General features: G+C 38.9%; 2 protein-coding genes across 2 annotated transcripts; both read left to right on the top strand.

Annotated features, from left to right (window-relative positions):
- The first annotated feature begins 2,571 nt into the window (after window positions 1-2,571).
- On the top strand, window positions 2,572-12,267 carry LOC124387790 (CMRF35-like molecule 9). The gene is made up of 6 exons (XM_046852368.1): window positions 2,572-2,712; window positions 2,797-3,117; window positions 6,661-6,747; window positions 10,102-10,218; window positions 10,447-10,478; window positions 10,575-12,267. Exons 1-6 carry the CDS (start codon window positions 2,670-2,672, stop codon window positions 10,821-10,823), a joined length of 849 nt encoding a protein of 282 aa, XP_046708324.1. The 5' UTR covers window positions 2,572-2,669; the 3' UTR covers window positions 10,824-12,267.
- A 4,395-nt stretch (window positions 12,268-16,662) lies between these two features.
- On the top strand, window positions 16,663-20,523 carry phospho2 (phosphatase, orphan 2). Its single transcript, XM_046852404.1, has 2 exons — window positions 16,663-16,747; window positions 18,500-20,523. Exon 2 carries the CDS (start codon window positions 18,506-18,508, stop codon window positions 19,247-19,249), a length of 744 nt encoding a protein of 247 aa, XP_046708360.1. The 5' UTR covers window positions 16,663-16,747; window positions 18,500-18,505; the 3' UTR covers window positions 19,250-20,523.
- Window positions 20,524-20,863: the final 340 nt, after the last annotated feature.

The following is a 20,863-nucleotide window of genomic DNA, read 5'->3' as shown; positions in this document are numbered from 1 at the left end:
GATTCATTCTACCAGAGCCCAAACCCTAACACCAACCAATCAGATTCACTCTACCAGAGCCTAAACCCTAACACCAACCAATCAGATTCACTCTACCAGAGCCTAAACCCTAACACCAGCCAATCAGATTCACTCTAACAGAGCCTAAACCCTAACACAAACCAATCAGATTCACTCTAACAGAGCCTAAACTCTAACACCTGCCAATCAGATTCACTCTACCAGAGCCTAAACCCTAACACCAGCCAATCAGATTCACTCTACCAGAGCCTAAACTCCAACACCAGCCAATCAGATTCACTCTACCAGAGCCTAAACCCTAACACCAGCCAATCAGATTCACTCTACCAGAGCCTAAACTCTAACACCAGCCAATCAGATTCACTCTACCAGAGCCTAAACTCTAACACCAGCCAATCAGATTCACTCTACCAGAGCCTAAACTCTAACACCAGCCAATCAGATTCACTCTACCAGAGCCTAAACAGCAACACCAACAAATTAGATTTAGTCTACCGGACCCTGAACTGCAACACCAACCATTTAGATTCAAATCCTGATCTTCCTGTTCTTAAAAAAATGATTTCTTACTATTTTTTTTGTCAACAGAGATTTAAATGGATGAACTAATATAAAAATGAAGCAGCATCAAAACTTATTCATTAATGGAGACTTTACAGTACTTTGTAAGTCCTCTGGCTAAGGGCCACATGCCATAAATGTAATGTTTCTGCTTGGCATATTATACTTTCTTTTGTTGATTTGGTTCATTTGAGCTCCCAGACAGTTTGTAAGAAAAAGAAAATGAAGTTGAATTGCTACAGGATTAATGGGCAACAACCTGTGTTTTTTTTATTTGTAATTGATAATGTGTAAGAATACTTCAAATCAATCTCAATACCCCAAATGCTGCCCTTGTCTACTGTCAGAATTGTGGGGTCCTGTCCAGAGTTTTACTGTTTTACTGCATTTGTCCACTAGATGTCCCCACTGCTTCCATATGTCCATGTGTTTTATTTCCTAACATCTATTGAAGTTTTCTTTCTCCACACTTTGCTTTGGTTTGTTTTTTTGATTTTAAAATAACTTGTCTGGACATCACACTGTGTCTCCGGCACGGTCTTGAGTTTTCTTGAGTTTTTGCTGTTTTCATATACAATCTGTTTGCTATAATTAACTTCTTGTAATCATTGTCGCAAAGTTTTTTTGTTTGTTTCTTTAGATTTTGACTAATAAAACACTTTTATCCTGTTTAAGTCTGTGTTTTATAATACATTATCGAGCCGATTTTGAGCTCTAAACTTGACAACCTGTGTTTTCTCTGAAGAACAAATGGGACGTCTAAAGTTTCTAAAAGTAGAAGTTCTATCCGATCCATTTTTAGTGTATTTAAAGGCATTATATTTGTGTGTAGTCGTATTCTGTGCTATTGTTATTATGCTGATTGTGGTGTGGTTTATTTTCCTGGAGAAAAGATTACAAGAACTGTTGCACTTTTTCTTCTAGTTAAAGTGACAGAATAAAATTTGTAGAAATACTTCTTTTGTTTAGGAAAGATCAAGAATGTATTCAGGTTTTAGTACAATTGAACAGTAAAGTTTATATCCTTGGCCACACCTTTTTCTATACCATCACAACCCTCTGTTTTGGATGAACTGTTAGTTTGAGATCTGAAAGTGTTTATCCACTGACGCTCTTCTGACCGAGCTTAAGAGGATTTGCCAATGAAGAATGGCAGAAAATCCCTCGAACCAAAAGCTTGTTTTATCCCCAAAATGTCCCAAAAAAGTCGCAATACCCAAGTTTTTGTACTGTTCACTTTACCTCGATTGCTGCGATTTGCTTATTTGCACAATATTCTGTTTACATGTTTGCTACTGTTCACTTTATCTCGTTACGACAGGTTTACTGGCGGATCTGTTTTGTGTTTTGTGTTTTGTGTGTTGTCTTTTTGCACTGTTTGCACCAGGTTGCACACATGCACTTTAAGTGGCAAGGATTTTTCTTACTAGTCCTTGGCCCTGTGTTTTCTGTTTTTGTGATTGTGTTTTATGTAGCATCAGGGTTCTAGAGTAACGTTGTTTCATTTCACTGTGTACTGCATCAGCTATATATGGTTGAAATGACAATAAAAGCTTCTTGATTCTTGACTCGCCTTGAAGTCTCGAGGCTGTAATTGCTGTGTACTGAGTAAAGCAACTGAATACTTATACATGTGATCTTCAATATTTTATTTGTTTAAAAGATGTAGACATTTCTAGTATTTTGTTTGAACTCTATGGGGTACTGAGTGTAGCTTAATTAAAAAAAAAATGAAGAATCAATTTGAATGATTGTAGTATCAGGCGCAAGATAACAAGCGACGAAGGTCTAAATACATGGTAAATTGCGTGGTCATTAATAAAGTCCAGTGTAAAACTTTGATTACATTTTTCTTTTTAAGTGTCGTTTTTTTCCTACAATTTGCTGACACACTTGCAAAGAAAATTTCCTCACAGAGCCTGAAGAGGAAGTGGGTAGTGGATATGGCATCACTTTCTGTTTAAAACAATGAGCAGAGGGTAAACCGAATAAATTGCCAGTCTTTTACGTGAACTGTTAAAAGAACCGCGACTTGTATATCTTTCTGAAGTGGATTTGGTTTGGAGATCTGTGAGTGTGAACTCAGGATGGAGATCCTCTTCATCATTTTCACCATCTGCCTGATCTCAGGTAAAGAAATGCACTTTATAATAATCCTCACTTTCGGCAGCAGTGTTACAGGGTTGCTCAGATGGATATTTGGTGTTTTGTTAGATGGACGAGCCTCTATGGAAGTAACAGGATATTCAGGAGGAGAAGTCCTGATCAAGTGCATGTACGATCCAGAATTCACAACAAACAAAAAATATTTCTGCATGCTTACATCGCTAGATTGTGAAGATCTAATAAACACAGACGCTAAAAACATGTGGGTGACTTCAGGAAGATCCTCAATGTTTGATGACACCAAATCTGCAGAGTTCACGGTGAAGATCCGAGAGCTCACTGTAAAGGACACTGGGACGTATCAGTGTGGAGTTGAAAAGGAATGGGGGACAGACATTTACACAAAGGTGGACCTGAATATAAAGAAAGGTGAGTCGCTGCCTTCTGTCTCCAAAAAAAGTCATTTATGCAACGGGTGAACGGAGTAGAAGTGCATTTGTTTTTTCTTTGAACTTCTCCAGCAGGTAAAATAAGTATTGAACACATCATCATTTTTCTCAGTAAATATATTTCTAAATTATATCAAACTCTAGATATCCATAAATGAAGTTATGTGTAATAATGTGAAATGACACATGGAAAAAGTATTGAACACATAAAGAAATGGGGGTGAAAAAAGGCATGGAAATCCACAACACCAGCTGAAATCCATCAGTAATCAGAAAGCAGTCCTGCCCAGTGTCAGTGCAAATTGATATCAGCTGCTTCACTCCCAACTAATGGCCTGTATAGAAGTGCCCCATGAGAAACATGGTGGGTAAAAGCAAAGAGCTCCCTCAAGACCTTCACAACCATATTGCTGCAGAACATACTGATGACATTGGTTGTAGAAGGATTTCAAAACTTCTGCATGTTCCTGTTAGGCATAATCCAAAAGTGGAAAGAACATTGTTTCACCATAACCCAGATATGACCAGGTGCTCCTTACAAGATTTCAGACAGACGAGTGAAAAGAATATCAGAAGAGTTATCACTTGTGGAGAGCTTCAGAAAGACCTGGAATTAGCAAGTACAATTGTTTCAAAGAAAAACAATAAGTAATGCATTCAACCTCCATGACCTGTGTGCACGCTCACCACGCAAGAGTCCGTTTCTGAAGAAAAAGAATGTTGAAGCTCGTTTAAAGTTTGCTGCACAACATTTGGACAAGCCTGTGAAATACTGGACATCACCCCAAAAACACCAGACCATCAGTGAAGTTTGGAGGTGAGAACATCATGGTGTGGGGCTGTTTTGTTTTAGAATACGGTACTGGCCAACTTTATATAATTGAAGGAAGGACGAATGGAAAAATGGAAGACATTCTTGATTAAAATCAGCTGTTATCTACCAGGATGATGGAAATGAAACGAGGGTGAACTTTCAGCAAGACAACAATTCCAAACACAAAGCTGAGGAAACTCTTAACTGGTTTCAAAGAAAGAAAATAAAGCTGCTAAAACGGTCCAGCCAATCACCTGACTTAAATCCAATTAATAATCTATAAAAAAAACCTAAAGATCAGAGTTCATAGAAGAGGCCACAGAACCTTCATGACTTGAAGAAAGTTTGTGTAGAAATGGGCCAAAATCACACCTGAGCAATACATGCATCTAGTTTCTCCACACAGGAGGCGTCTTGAAGCCGTCATTACCAACACAGGCTTTTGTAGGAAGTATTAAATACATTTCAGTAAGTGTGTGCAATACTTTTCCCCTGTGTCATTTCACATTATTACACATAACTTCAGTTATGACATGGTGTGGTTTGATTTATTTGCATGTGTGGATTTCATAAGTTGTTACCAACATCTGGTAACTGTAATGTTATAGTGACGTGTTCAATGCTTATTTCACCTGCTGTATATTTCTTAAGTTCCCATTTCTTAATATACAGCATTTCAATGGCCATACGTTTATTTAAGAAAGTGATATCTTTGGTTCTTAAGTATTTCTGCTTAGCTAACGTGCACTTTCAAAACATTGTTGGGAGACGCCATATACACCGTGATACTGCAACAGTTTATTTATTCTTGAGTTGTAAAAAGTCAAAATTAAAATCGGGGCCATGTAGTTCATGTTGTTCAAGCTGTCGGAAATTAAAGTGTTTAGATTTCGGAAGTGTAGGCTGGATGCTGATTAGCATCTCGAGGATATCTACTGTTATCTAAAACCAACAACACGATGAATTAAAAAAATAACGTTCACCAGCATTGTATTGGCTGCACGTTCTTGTTTATTGTTGGCTCAGATGGAGGGTTCAAACCCTCTCAAATTTACACACACACTGTTCCACCACAACAAGGATCAGAGTAACATCGCTCAACACTTCACCTAATCCAACCACAAACATTTCAAAATGTATGAAATAATGATGTATCCAATAAGTTATGATGGAATGCCTAATTATTAGCATAGGCATACAGACTTAGCCTGCTGTGCAAGTGCAATGAGTGCTAATAACCTCTTTGGGGACCTTAGCAACAAACCAAGCAGAGGATGTTTTTGACAGCGTTTGACTTGCTCCAACATCACCAAACAAAAAAAAACATAATCCACATTGTAAGACCAAATGTTTCCGACTTTTCTGCTAAGCAAGTAATTTTAGACATCCAGACTAGGATAAGTCTTTTCCACTTCTCTAATGTAAACGCACTCTGTCTCAACCGGGTAATAAAACACATCTGAATATGGTATTTCAGGGAAACGTTTAATATTCTAAGTGAAAAGCTGTCGCGTCGATGTCTAGGCTCCGGAAATTCCACGTTATTAGCTATGATTAGCTTTCATAAACATCTTAACTGTTTTGTTTTACCTAAACTTCAAGTTCACATTACAGAATTATAGAACAAAAAAATGTAATATAAGTAAATGTTGTGTATTTATCCCCAATTAGCAGCTTGGGGTGACTTTGGCAAGGAAAAACCTTGAGAGGAACCAGACTCAAAGTGGAACCCATCCTCATTTGGGTGACATCAAGAGTGTGATCATAAATCATAAAAACAATAGAAAACACTGGAGAGTGAGAACTACCAGAGTCTATGATTATAAATAATGTCCTTTCTACAGTCTTATCCAGTGAATTAAAGTTGTGGAACCAGGGGCTTCTAAACAATTCCTTAAATAGCTATAACATCTGAGATCATAATAGATCCAACCCCAGCTCCTCCATGCCAGAGCCTTTAAATGTTCATTAATGGAGAAACTGCATATGTAGAATGTACATTTTTTTGAGCAGCGTTTAAAAGATTGTTTACTCTCAATGTCATAACGGAACAAATGGCACTAAACATCTGTAAATGGTCCGAGATGTTTGTGGGTTCAGCCTCTATCTTTTAAAGGTCCATAATCTTCATGAGGTGGGACACAACCTTTAGTGGACTTTGCTATTCTAGGAACTACTAGAAGTTTGGAGTTTTGAGATCTCAAAGATCTTGAAATGGTCCATTGGTAGAGCTTCCAGTTTTGTTTATTTAATCAACCTTATTACCACCAGCATACACTTCACTGGTTGGTTTTAAAATTGGTTTAGTTTTTTTAATTAAAACAGCAGGAAGAGAAAAAAAAAACAATTGAAAACATATTGTTCCCTGTTTAAACACATCCACACTTCTCCTCCTTAACACCAGAGGGCTCCCATTCCTTTAACAAGACATAACTGAGCTGCTATAGGCTAAGGGCCTTGCTCAGGGGTCCAGGAGTGGCAGCTTGGTGTGGCTGGAATTTTAACTCATGATCTTTAAATCCAAACATGTGAACGATTGTTGTCTCAGAATTTGGACAACACAAAAATGTCAAAATGGCCGACACCTGATATAGTGCACTATAAAGGAGATTAGGAGTGCTTTCAGACACAGCTTGGATCTACGCCTTTTTAACTACATGTAATATTTACTGTGTCATTCTATTAAACTGTTTCTTTTTTGTGATTTAGATCCAGATGCCCCAGATTTCACCTCAGTGCCTTCAAAATATGCATTGCCATCTTTATCAACATCATCATCAGTTCCTTTTAAACCTGGTGATTATGCTTTAAAATATATTGCACCCATAGTCTAACTTCTTCTTCCTTTTCTTCTTCTCCATACCACCCTGTCCTCTAAATCTGCCTCTTTTAAACCAACTACCTGCATGTCTTCCCTCACCACATCCATAAACCTCCTCCTTGGTCTTTCTCTTTTCCTCCTTACTGGTGGCTCCATCCTCAGCATTCTCCTACCGATATACCCCATGTCCCTCCTCTGCACATGTCCAAACCATCTCAATCTCGCCTTCCTCACCTTCTCTCCGAAACGTCCTACATACACAGTCCATCTAATAAACTCATTTCTAATCCTTTCCATCCTCTTCACTCCTGAAGAAAAGTCTGCTCTACATCACTAATAAATCTGATGAGATTATTCTGAATGATCAGCATGTACAATCCAAATTGCAAAAAAAGTTGGGACAATATGCAAAATGTAAATTCAAACAGAATGCAGTGATTCGCAAATCTCATAAACCCATATTTTATTCACAGTAGAACATATAAATCATATCAAATGTTTAAAGTGAGAATATGCAGAGGGTGAAATACGTATTGAACACGTCAACATTTTTCTCAGTAAAGATATTTCTTAAGGGGCTATTGACGAAGTTTTTACCAGATGTTGGTCACATCTCATGAAATCCACACATGCAAAGAAATAAAACTTTAGATGTCCATAAATTTAGTTATGTGTAATAATGTGAAATAACACAGGGAAAAAGAATTGAGCACACTTACTGAAATGTATTTAATACTTCCTACAAAAGCCTCTGTTGGAAATGATGGCTTCAAGATGCCTCCTGTATGGAGAAACTAGTTGCATGTATTACTCAGGTGTGATTTTGGCCCATTTCTACACAAACATTCTTCAAATCATGAAGGTTTTCTGGCCTCTTCTATGAACTCTGGTCTTTAGTTTTTTTTATATAGATTATTTATTGGATTTAAGTCAGGTTATTGGCTGGACCATTCTAGAGACCTATTTTCTTTCTCTGAAACTAATTGAAAGTTTCCTCAGCTTTGTGTTTGGGATTGTTGTCTTGCTGAAATGTTCACCCTCGTTTCATCTTCATCATCCTGGTAGATAACAGCAGATTTTTCCATTCATCCTTCCATTAATTATATTAATTTGGCCAGTACCGTATGCTGAAAAACAGCTCCACACCATGATGTTCTCACGTCCAAACTTCACTGTTGGTCTGGTGTTTTTGAGGTGATGTGCAGTGACATTTGTCCTCCAAACATGGTGTGTATTATGGCATCCAAACAGCTACATTTTGGTCTCATCTGACCAGACTTTATTCTCCCAGTATTTCACAGGCTTGTCCAAATGTTATGCAGCAAACTTTAAATGAGCTTCAACATTCTTTTTCTTCAGAAACGGACTCTTGCGTGGTGAGGGTGCACACAGGTCATGTAGGTTGAATGCATTACTTATTGTTTTTCTTTAAAACAATTGTACTTGCTAATTCCAGGTCTTTCTGAAGCTCTTCACAAGTGATAACTCTTCTGATATTCTTTTCATTCCTCTGTCTGAAATCTTGCGAGGAGCACCTGGTCATATCCGGTTTATGGTGAAACGATGTTTTTTTTCCACTTTTGATAATGGCCCAACAATGCTCACTGGAACAATAAGAAGTTTTGAAATCCTTCTGTAACCATTGCAATCAGTATGTTTTGCAACAATAAGGTTGCAAAGGTCTTGAGGGAGCTCTTTGCTTTTACCTATCATGAGATGTTTCTTGCGTGACACCTTGGTAATTGGACACCTTTATACAGGCCAGCAGTTGGGACTAAATCAGCTGATATCAATTTGCACTGACACGAGGCAGGATTGCTTTCTGATTGATTTCAGCTGGTGTCATGGATTTCCATTCCTTTTTACACCTCCCTTTCTTCATGTGTTCAATACTTTGCCCATGTGTCATTTCACATTATTACACATAACTTAATTTATGGACATATTTCACGTCAATCGCACCTTAAGAAATATATTTACTGAGAAAAATGGTGATGCGTTCAACACTTATTTTAAAACATGTGTATACAATTTTAAAGAAAAATAAGGTCATTTTGTATTGAAAAGCTTTAACAGGTCTCAAAAAATTGGGACAGGGTCATGTTTACCACTGTGTAGCATCACATCTTCTGTCTGTAAACATCTGGGACCTGAGGAGACCAGTTGCAAAGTTTTGGGAAAGGAATGTTGTACCATATGTGTCTGATACAGGATTTTAGCTGTTTTAGCAGTTCTGGGTGTCCTTTGTTGTATTTTTTGTTTTATGATGTTTTCATGTTAGACTGCAGGCAGACCAGTTCAGCACCCGGACTATTATACTATAAAATCATGCTATTGTAATAGATGCAGTATGCAGTTAGCATTGTCTGGCCCACATATACAAATCCTTCTCTGGAATTGACTTTTATTTTTATCTAGAACCCCCCAGCATTAATGGAATCTTTCCAAAGGTGCAAGCTGCTCATTCCACAGAACTAATGCTAACATACCATCAGAGATGCAGCTTTTTGAATTGAAAGCTGACACAAGCCAGATGGTCCCTCTCCTCTTTAGTCCAGAGGATATGGTGTCCATGGTTTCCAAAAAGAAACCGTTCTGACCACAGAACAGTTTTCCACTTTTCCTCAGTATTTTGTAAATGAGCTTTCACTCAGAGAGGATGGCAGAATTTCTGGATCATGTTCATGCATGCCTTCTTCTTTGCATGATGGAGATTTAACCTGCATTTGTGGATGACATGGCAAACTTTGTTTACAGACAATGATTCCTGGAAGTATTAATGAGCCATGCAGTGATTTCCATTACAGAATCATAAAGACTGTTTTAAATGCAGTGCGCCTGAGGACCAGAAGATCACGGACATCCAATATTGATTTTCGCCTCTTGTCCCTTGTGCACAGAGATTTGTCCAGATTTTGTGAAAGATATGATGAGATATTCAACTTTATGTTAAGGAACATTATTCTGAAATAAAACGCCTAAGATGCCTCTTTAAGATACACTATTTATACCCAATCATCTTTCTGACTTGTTGTCAATTAACCTTAATAGTTGCATTTAATAATGGTTTCATTTTAATAACTTACTTTTTCCGGACTTTTGTTGCCACATCCCAACCTATTTTGGACGTGTTGCAGCCATCAAATTAATACTTTCTAAAGATTTTCTCAGTTTAAACATTTGATATGTTTTATATGTTTTATTGGGAATAAAATATGGGTTTATGAGATTTCTGTTTTATTTACATTTTACACAGTGTCCCAACTTTTTTGGATTTGGGGTTGTAGCTTAAATATGTGTGGATGAGTGATCATGTGTTTCTCTGCCAGAATTTCAAGCTGCGAGGAAGAAGTATTTTGCGATCATTGCGTTCGTGTGTGTTGTGCTGCTTCTGGGTGGAATCATATTCATCATAGTGATTGTATATAAAAGATGCAAATCAAAAGGTACACACACACATATACATCATCAGCTTATGAATGTTTTGCTTGGACATTTGTGTTGTGCTGGTTTATAAGTAATTCTTTATCCAGTTACTAAATTAATAGCCGTTCTTAATAACACTATGCAGAAATACACTATGTAAGATTCATTCATAAATGTAATGTCTACTCTGTAAGTATGAAGATTAACAAAAAGTAACACTGTATTTTGTCTTTCTCGTTTCCCTGAAGACCCAGAAACAATGACTGAAACTTCCAGAGAGGTGAGAATAAAGTGACATCAAAACTAATCACTCATTAATTTTAGGAAACCTTCCTAATTTTTCAACTTCTAAAACATAACTTTTTAATCATTTCAGATAACTGGAGATCATGTGAATGACCCAAATGTGCTTCGTTTCCAAATAAAACAAAAGAAACATCTACCAGATTCAGCCTACCAAAGTCTTATCCCCAACACCAACCAATCAGATTCAGTCTACCAAACTCTTATACCCAACACCAACCAATCAGATTTCATCTACCAAAGTCTGAACTCCGAAACCAAACATCCAAATTCAATCTACCACACTCTGAACCCCCCAAACAACCAACCAGATTCAGTATAGCAGAGCCTTAACCAAACAACAACCAATCAGATTCAGTCTACCAAAATCTTATCCCCAACACCAACCAATCAGATTCTAACTACCAATGTCTGAACCCCCAAACCAAACATCCAAATTCAATCTACCACACTCTGAACCCCCAAACAACCAATCAGATTCAGTATAGCAGAGCCTTAACCAAACAACAACCAATCAGATTTAGTCTACCAAAGTCAGAACCCCAAAACCAGCCAATCGGATTCAGTCTACCAGAAGCTGAACCCAACACCAAATTCAGTCTATCAAAGTCTGCGCTCCAACACTAACAATTCCAACTAATTTACAAATCTCATCAGTTGGATTCAGAGGGTCAAAATCTCTTTGTAACTAGCATACTGCCATATTCTTCATTAATCTGGAGTGGTCTTGATTCAAAACTCAATAAGAATACAACTGACTGTTAGTTTGGACAAACTGACTGTTTGCTGTCAAAAAACTGCTATTTATACAGAAAGTTTGCTTTTGAGTGACACTGCAGATCAACAATCATACACTGTTTCCTGCACCTCTTAGCAAACATGAGTGTACCTTGTTTCCTTTCCTATTTTTATATGTTGGCTCAGTACTAATTAGATTCTGAAACAATTTGGTTAGACCAGACCTTTTAAACCTACACGGACCAGGCGTTACCTTATGACTATTGATCAGGCATAACATTATGACCACCTGCCTAATATTGTGTTGGTCCCACTTTTGTTGCCAAATCAGTTCTGACCTGTCGAGCATCAACAACATGAACTTCTTCAGCAGTTTGAGCTACAGGAGCTCGTCTGTTGGATCAGACCACATGGACCAGCCTTCGCAGTTCACGTATATCAATGAGCCACGTCCTCTCATCGCTGGTTCACCACTGTTCCTTCCTTGGACCACTTTTGATAGATACTGACCACTTGCGACTGGGAACAAGTCGTCTAGCCGCCACAAGTTGGCCCTCGTCAACTCAATGAAATCCTTACGCTGGCACATTTTTCCTGCTTTCAAGACAAAATGTTCATAAATCCCACCCACTAGCAGGTGCCATGATGAAGAGATAATCAGTGTTATTCACTTCACCAGTCATAATGTTATGTCTGGTTGGTGTATATTCAATCCAATTAATTGGTATTTCAAAAGCCTTGTTTTGAAGTTTGTTTTATGGTTGGAAGGGGTGAGAGTCAGCCTTCATTTTTTTCTTAAGCTGTTGTCCAATAAAAGGATAAACAAGATATCACATGACCGTCATAACACCAACTTGTCAGATTCAGACCATTAATATCTCAAATATTCTCTGTGAAACTAGATTGCTCTTAATCTGACAAATTCAATAGAATCATTATTCTATGTTTTAAAAATGCTTGCTGTGCTCCTATTGTACCTTCATCAGGAGATTTTTGCACATATGAGTTGCCTCCTGTCCTTGTAGATATTCTTTCCTGTATAATAAATGAATCTTTCATCTTCAGAAAGCTTTTTATTGTGGTGAATCCGAAACCTTTCCTGAGAACACTGAACTCAAGGCAGGAATACACACTCGACTTTAGGGATACGCATCTCCATAACTGTAGCCAATGAGATTCGCATCTTTATGCATAACCAACGATACGATACAATAAAGATACACATAAAGCAGCTACTGATTTGATACGATTCACCCTTTATACTGATGCAGTGCGATCGATACTCGATTTGATTCAACAAATGATGATTCACTTTTATTTCTTTGTTTCAGACAGACAGCAAATCATCAATTTACTCGTCTTCTGACTTCTAACGCATGGCCCTTTTCACAAACACGTCTTTGTAGTGGATAAAACGAAAGAATATATGTGAACTAAAACCAGATGTTCTTTTCCTGTTCTGTCTTCAGGCAGACGCAGCTCTACCTCTGCCATGTTAATCTGTATTCTATGTGACTTTCAGGACACGCCTTAGTCTCTGTAGTGTTAAGATGTATCATATTCACTTAGCAGCAGTGTTGCTGAGAGAACATGCTCGAAAAACAGTTTAGAAATCGATCTACATATATCTACAAATATAGGGCACAAATTATTGGTCACTTTCTAAATAATAAAAGTAAAGCGCATCTACTACTAATTATAATATAAACATAATAAAACAAACCTTTGGTGAGAGTAGGGAGCAGGTTGAGAAGAGCCTGGAGAGAAGGAGGTACGCGCTGGAGAGTAGGGGAATGAAAGTCAGTAGGAGTAAAACAGAGTACATGTGTGTGAATGAGATGGAGGGCAGTGGAGTGGTGCGGTTGCAGGGAGAAGAGGTGGAGAACGTGGAGGAGTTCAGGTACCTGGGGTCAACAGTGTAAAGTAATGGAGAGTGTGTTAGAGAAGTGAAGAAAAGAGTGCAGGCAGGGTGGAATGGGTGGAGAAGGGTGATAGCAGGAGTGATTTGTGATAGAAGAGTATCTGTGAGAGTGAAATGGAAAGTTTATAGGACTGTGGTGAGACCTGAGATGTTGTATGGATTAGAGACAGTGGCATTGGGTAAAAGACAGGAGGTGGAGCTGGAGGTAGCAAAAAGATGTTGAGGTTTTCGTTGGGAGTGACGAGAATGGACAGGATTAGAAATGAGTTTATTAGAGGGACAGTACATGTAGGACGTTTTGGAGACAAGGTGAGGGAGGTGAGATTGAGATGGTTTGGACATGTGCAGAGGAGGGACATGGGGTATATCAGTAGGAGAATGCTGAGGATGGAGCCACCAGGAAGGAGGAAAAGAGGAAGGCCAAGGAGGAGGTTTATGGATGTGGTGAGGGAAGACATGCAGGTAGTTGGTGTGAAAGAGGCAGATGTAGAGGACAGGGTGGTATGGAGACAGATGATCTGCTGTGGCGACCCCTAATGGGAGAAGCCGAAAGAAAAAGAAGAAGAAGAAGAAGTGGAAAGAAGAAAACAAAACTTATTTATTTATTACAAAATCTTTTTTTCTCCTTACACGGTAGTTACATGCAATATCAATTAACATTTTAATAATAATATATTATATATTACACAGATCGGCCATAACATTATGACCACCTGTCTAATATTGTGTTGGTCCCCCTTTTGCTGCCAAAACAGTTCTGACCTGTCGAGCATCAACAGCATTAACACCGGCCCAGTCGTCTAGCCGTCACAATTTAGCCCACGTCAAACTCGCTCAAATCTTTACGCTTGCCCATTTTTCCTGCTTTTAACACGTCAACTTTGAATACAAAATGTTCTCATGCTGCAGCAACATTACAGAATTCGGAAAGCAAGTGAGACTGAGGCAGAAATGTAGAATTTTAGGACAGTTTTCAATAGATAATGAGCTTTTAAATCTTTCTGAAATGGAGTTGGTGTGGAGATCTGTACATGTGGAAACTCAGGATGAAGATCCTCCTCCCCATCTTTATCCTCGGCCTGATCTCAGGTAAGAAAATACATGTCAAAATAATCCTCACTATCAGCAGCAGTGTTACATCTATCTATCTATCTATCTATCTATCTATCTATCTATCTATCTATCTATCTATCTATCTGTCTGTCTGTCTGTCTGTCTGTCTGTCTGTCTGTCTGTCTGTCTGTCTGTCTGTCTGTCTGTACTCTGCTTTCTTTTTTTTTTATGTCTAATTTTTTTTAATATTATGGTAAATCATAGGTCTGCAACTGGGGTGGTACTGCAGGGGGTCCACTAATTAATGTTGAATCACAAATAAAAAATAAATAAACATAGGTAAAAACATCAAAGCCAAATATGCTAAAAATATAAATAATACAAATATAAAATATTTAATAAAAAAAAACATTATAAATATTACATTTAAGTTCCATTTAACTTAAAGCTGATGTTTATGTATAATTGTCCACCTGATAGTGAAAGGAAAATGTATAAAACCGAAAATGTATTAAAACTTTGATCACAATTTAAATTGTGATTTGGAAAGCAAAATAAAAGTTTATGATGCATAAATCTCTTGAAATATTTGAAAATATATGAAAATATACAGACAATTAGGCATGTAACAACAACATAGTTCTAATTGCCTCAACGTAATATATAACGAGCTTAATATGATTGTTTTCGATATCTATCAGTGTCTATGTTTAAAACATTTTCTATCAGGGGTCCCTGCTTCATGTTTCTATCGCCTCTAGGAGTCAAATCAAGTCAAGTCAAGAAGCTTTTATTTAATTTTTACCAGGTACTGTATATCTCATACAGTACACAGTGACAATGAGACACCGTGCCCCCAGAACCCTGGTGCTACATATAACAACACAGAGCTACAACACATAACATACAGCTACATAAAGTGCATCGAGTGCAAACAGAGCAGACATAAAACAGACTATGAACAAAGTATTTGTAAACATAAACACAATAAAGTGCAAAAACAGCAGTAGCAGCAGTCGAGAGGTGAGAGCAGTCAATACGACTTAATATAAATAATTAATGGTGGTGGAATGGATTGAGATGAGTAATGAGTGTGTGTTGAGTTCAGGTTGTACAGTTCAGTAACCCACAGTTGATTGTGTGTGTGTGTGTGTGTGTGTGTGTGTGTGTGTGTGTGTGTGTGAGTTTTAGTTCAGTTATGTGTTGAGAAGCCTGATGGCTTGAGGGAAGAAACTGTTGACAGTCTGGATGTGAGGCCCGAATGCTTCAGAACCGCTTTCCTGATGGCAGGAGGGTGATAGAGGGGAGAGAGACTCGATCCTCTTGAGGGTCTTACGATCCGAGACGGTGCAGTTCCCAAACCAGGCAGTGATGCACCTGCTCAAGGTCTCTCAATGGTCCCTCTGTAGAACATGGTCAGGATGGGGGGAGGGAGATGGGCTTTTCTCAGGCTTCTCAGGAATAGAGACACTGCTGGGATTTCTTGGTGATGGAACTGGTGTTTAGTGACCAGATGAATCCACGGAGGAATTTGGTGCTTTCGACGATCTCCTCTGAGGATCCATCGATGATCAGTGGAGAGTGGCCGCTCCTGTGGCGTGCTCTCCTGAAGTCAACAACCTTCTCTTTGGTGTTGTCAAAGTGTAGAGACTGGTTGTTGTTGTTTACTGTTCCAACTCCTCTCTGTATGCTGACTCATCGTTCTTGCTAACGAGACCCACAACAGTTAATATAGAGAAGTGTAATTGTGTTAGGTATCCAAACTGCTGTTGTTTTAATTTACTTGCATTAATATCCTTTTGTTGTTGCTTTAAGTGTATTAACTTTATTTTTAATAGAGAAAAACATAAATGAAAATGAATAAAGAACAAAAAATTATATAAATCCAGCCGTTTATTGGCCCACGTGGAATGCCTTTATTCCCCACTAGAGGGCAGCACCGCACACTTGAACAGAACCACTGATCTAGACCAATCACATACCGCGTCCTCATCCGGGGATCTTATCTGTACACTTAGTAAACAAGATAGCGGGAACACTAAAACGGACAGTAAAATTCTAACCAAAATAAAGCAACCGTTTGTTTATACCTTAAATAAAAAGCAAGCAAATAAATATTTCATTTAAGCATAATGGCTGGCGAAGATTAGCTACATGCTAACACTCCCTTTAACCTCTTTATCGGTGTTAATAATCCGACTTGAGTGCACTGGAATGGGAATAAAATCAATACACACGCCGTTGTTTATACGTGTTATACATGTATGTGTTTATTTTAATAGCAAACCAAATATAAATCTAAAAAAGAATAAAAAATATGCGGAAAAAACGGAACGGATTACTCACTTCCGCGTTTATTTAGCCACCCAATCAGCGAGTGGGTACAAGTTGATTGACGTTTGAACCAACCAATTGGTGAAGGTTGCGTTTTCGGATAGCCAATAAGAAAGAGGAATGGGCTGGAGACGTGACTTTCGGTTTGTACTCTTTGGGACAGCAGGGTTGTGTACACGGGTTTGTGTTCTATTGAACTGGTAAGCGTTTAAAAGTATAATGTCTTTTTGGAATGATATTTATATGTTTGATATATATGTTAAATATACAGGTGTGTTTCGTCATGTATTATCCCGAGAGTGAAACTGGTTATTTAATTTAAGGAATGAAATGTGATTGTCATACTGGTCATTTTCTGCTGCTCCCGATAGGGGTCGCTGCAGCAGATCATCAGTCTCCATATCCATCTGCCTCTTTTAAACCAACCACCTGCATGTCTTCCCTCACCACATCCGTAAACCTCCTTCTTGGTCTTCCTCTTTTCCGTCTGCCTGCAACTTCATCCTCAGCATTCTTCTACCCCATGTCCCTCCTCTGCACATGTCCAAACCATCTCAATCGTCTCTCACCTCGTCTCCAAAACGTCCTTCCTGCACGTTTCGTCTAATAAACTAATTTCTTATCCTGTTAATCCCTCCTGATGAACATCTCAGCGCCTTCAGCTCCGCTACCTTTAGCTCCACCTCCTGTCTTCTTGTTAATGCCACTGTCTCTAAACCATACAACATCGCAAGATGGTGAGCTCTTTCTTATAAACTTTCTCTTTCACTCCTACAGATTCCTGTCTATTCCAAATCACTCCTGCCATCACTCTTCTTCACCCTGCCTGCACTCTTCTTTTCACTTCTCTAACACACTTTCCATTACTTTGCACAGTTGACCCCAGGGACAAAACTATTACTTCCAGGTCTCCTTTTTTCTTCTCTGTGCTGAAGATGGTTCTTAATGATATTGGCTGTATGTTTGGGCACTTTGTGTTGCTGCAGAATAAATTTATGACCAATCAGATGCCTCCCTGGTGGTGCTGCATGATGGATAAGATGGAGATCGGTCTGTATTTCTCAGCATTGAGGACACCATTATTCTTGACCAAATCTCCAGCTCTCGTTGCAGAATTGCAGCCCCAAACTTGCAGGAACCCTCCACCATGCTTCACTGTTGCCTGCTCATTACCGCTCTCCAGGACTTCAGCAAACAATTAGCCTCCTGCGACAGCCAAATATTTTTGACTTATCAGTCCAGAGCACCTTTTCACATGTTCCTATGATTTATATATTATTTAGTTGATTCGTTCAGACTTGCTCCAACGTTGAAGGTACTGTGTGTCCCACTTCTTTCATGATCACTTCTAGCCAGATGTCTTCAGACAGTTCATGGGTGTACCGGGTTCCTAATGGTTTCCTGCAGGCTTTTGGCTGATGGCAGTGCTGAACATCTTCTGATGTGACTTTAATCTGCTGCATTCATTTTCCATGGATGACCACTGCATCTACAGTCCTCAACATTGCCAGTTTATTTCAAATAGCTTGAAGAGCTCAACACGAATCCCTGCTTTGAAATCTTCACCTGGGAGAGACCTCGCTAATGCAGTAGAAGCACTTAGTCTTGTTTCTGTGCTCAGTCTCAGCCATGGTGCCTCTCCTTTAGTAGCACAGTTCTGCTGTTCCACAACCAAGCCTCCTACACAGCTGTTTCTGTTTCAGTGAATGACTGGGTTTCAACCTGCATGTGATTTCGATGATGATTAGCACCTGATTGATATTATTGGTTAATCACCTGGTTCTGAATTTCTGTTTTCTCACTTTTCAATCTTGCTAAAAATAATCAAAATCGATATATTTTCTTTACACCTGCATTACACAGTGCTGTAGGTCAGGTGATTTTCATTTCATGTTTTCCTCTAAGCGCTTAAAATGTCATCTGTGAAGTTACTTTCTTTACCGTTCCTGCAGGCCGAGATGAAAACGAAGACGTTAGTGGCGTTCGATTTCGATCACACGCTGGTGGACGAGAACAGCGACATATGGGTGATCCAGTGCACACCTGGGCAGAGCTTACCAGCCTGGCTCGAGAAATCGTACCAGAGAGGACGCTGGACCGAGTACATGGGTCGAGTGTTTAACTACATCGGAGATCAGTCCGTGAGTCCGGACACCGTTCGGGAGCTCATGCAGACGATCCCGTTCACGAGCGGAATGATCGAGTTGCTGAAGTTCATCGGTCGAAACAAGAACGACTTCGATTGCATTATCATCTCCGACTCCAACACGCTGTTCATCGAGTGGATTTTAGAAGGCGCCGGAGTGGCGAGTGACGTCAACGGCATCTTCTCGAACCCGGCCAGTGTCGACCGACGAGGCTACATCGAAGTGCGGTGCTTCCATTCGCACTCCTGCGAGCGCTGCCCGGTCAACATGTGCAAGCAGAAAGCGTTAGCAGACTTTAAAGAGAAGCAGGCGGACGCCGGGGTCCACTACCACACCGTGTGTTACTCGGGCGACGGATCAAACGATTTCTGTCCCCTTAAGCTTTTAAACGAGGGGGACTTCGCAATGCCGCGTAAAGGATACAGCCTTGAGAAGCTGCTGGCCAAAAACAGGAGCGAAGGCAACACGCCCAAGGCTCAGGTGATCCCCTGGAGCAGCGGGATTGAAATTCTAAACCAGCTGAAAATCATCCAGAAACGGGCCGAACTCTTTTAAAAACGTCTGCGAAGGACCGCCGTAGAAACACAAGCTAAAAATATTTTTATTATGGCACGAGAGATAGCGAGATAGCTTTGTATAGCGATACGTTCACTGCGGATAACCTTTAACATGAAACACGTAACGTTTGAAAAAAATAAAAATAATGTAGGTAGGGTTTAAGCAGAAGAGTTTAAGTAAAGGTGTGCGAAATTGGAAAAAAAATGATCAATATCTCGAAATTTTAGCCAGTAAAACGATAATCAGGCGATTTATTTTGCATGATAAAAGACACGTGTTTGTAAATGTCTATTTTACTAGCTCGCTTTTATACGCCGGCGTTTTTGTGCCACGTTATAAACAAAAATATGAGATTACGGGTCTAAATTCGAAACGATACGTAGCATTTACGTCGAAATTACGAGAAAGTCAGTCGTTGCAGTATGAGAATACTGTGATATCGTTAACACGATACTCACGATGTCGTCGGACACGATTTGTATCGTACACCCCTTCGTTTAAGCAGTTCTGGTGCTTGATGGATGGCTCATTGCTGTCTTTTTTTGCTTTCCTTTATTCTTAATTTGCTGATGTTGCAGAAGAACATCACGGTATTGCGATTGCACGTATTATGGACTTTATTAGGGGGAAAGAAAAAAAAGAAAGAAAATCTTCGAGCGTAAGGGACCACGTGCCACTTTCGCTTTTCTCGCTGATGTTGGTGTAGAAGTAATGGACACGTTGGTACTCAGAATTCAATTCCGCTGTCCAACACCGTTGTCTTGGGTTACGGTAACATTTCAGCTGTCGCAGTTTTTGCAACACTTTCTAAAGATCTCCAGATAGAACCGAAGTGATTGAATCCTACAGCACCTCGGTCAGCAGGTAGTTAGAGGGCATTATGTTCACGCAGGGAACTGCGCACTCGCAGCATGTACACTGCAGATATCCTTCAATTCTCCACTCAGATTATGATACCGAGGAATAGAAAACCGTATTGTTTTTTTTAAAGAAATCAAGTTGTTTGTATCAATTAAAGAGCTGAAATATAGTTTCTGAAGGTCTCGAATCTGATTCGTCCGAGAATGTTCAGGAGGTTTATTTAATATTCATGGAGGGAATCCCCAGTGTCAGCACTTTGTAACGTATTTTTTTTTCCATGGTTATTACTGTAAACTCTGATGTGTAATGTTTGTGTGTGAAATGTAATTATTTTTAATGGTCATAATTTAGAGATACGGATTATGATTAAATATAAACAATATGAGAAAAATAAATGTATAACACCACCATTGCTTGTCATTTATTCTTCTTTCGGCTGCTCCCGTTAGGGGTCACCACGCCATCAACCGTCTGCAGATCACTCTGTCTTCTACATCTGCCCTTTTGAAACCACTACCTGCATGTCTTCCTTCACCACATCCATAAACCTCCTCCTTGGTCTTCTTCTTTTCCTCCTTCCTGGTGGCTCCATCCTCAGTATTTTATTATTATTATTATTATTAGTTGTAGTATTATTGTTATTATTATTTTTATTAATTTATTAATATTATTATTTTTGGTAGTAGTAGTATTATAATGTTTATTTTATTTATTATTATTATTATTATTATTTATTAATTATTAATATTA

The sequence above is a fragment of the Silurus meridionalis genome, chromosome 1 (genome assembly GCF_014805685.1).
Source record: "Silurus meridionalis isolate SWU-2019-XX chromosome 1, ASM1480568v1, whole genome shotgun sequence".
In the NCBI taxonomy this organism is placed as follows: Eukaryota; Metazoa; Chordata; class Actinopteri; order Siluriformes; family Siluridae; genus Silurus; species Silurus meridionalis.
The sequence above is the reverse complement of the archived record's forward strand: the minus strand, read 5'-3'. Positions and strand labels throughout refer to the sequence as shown.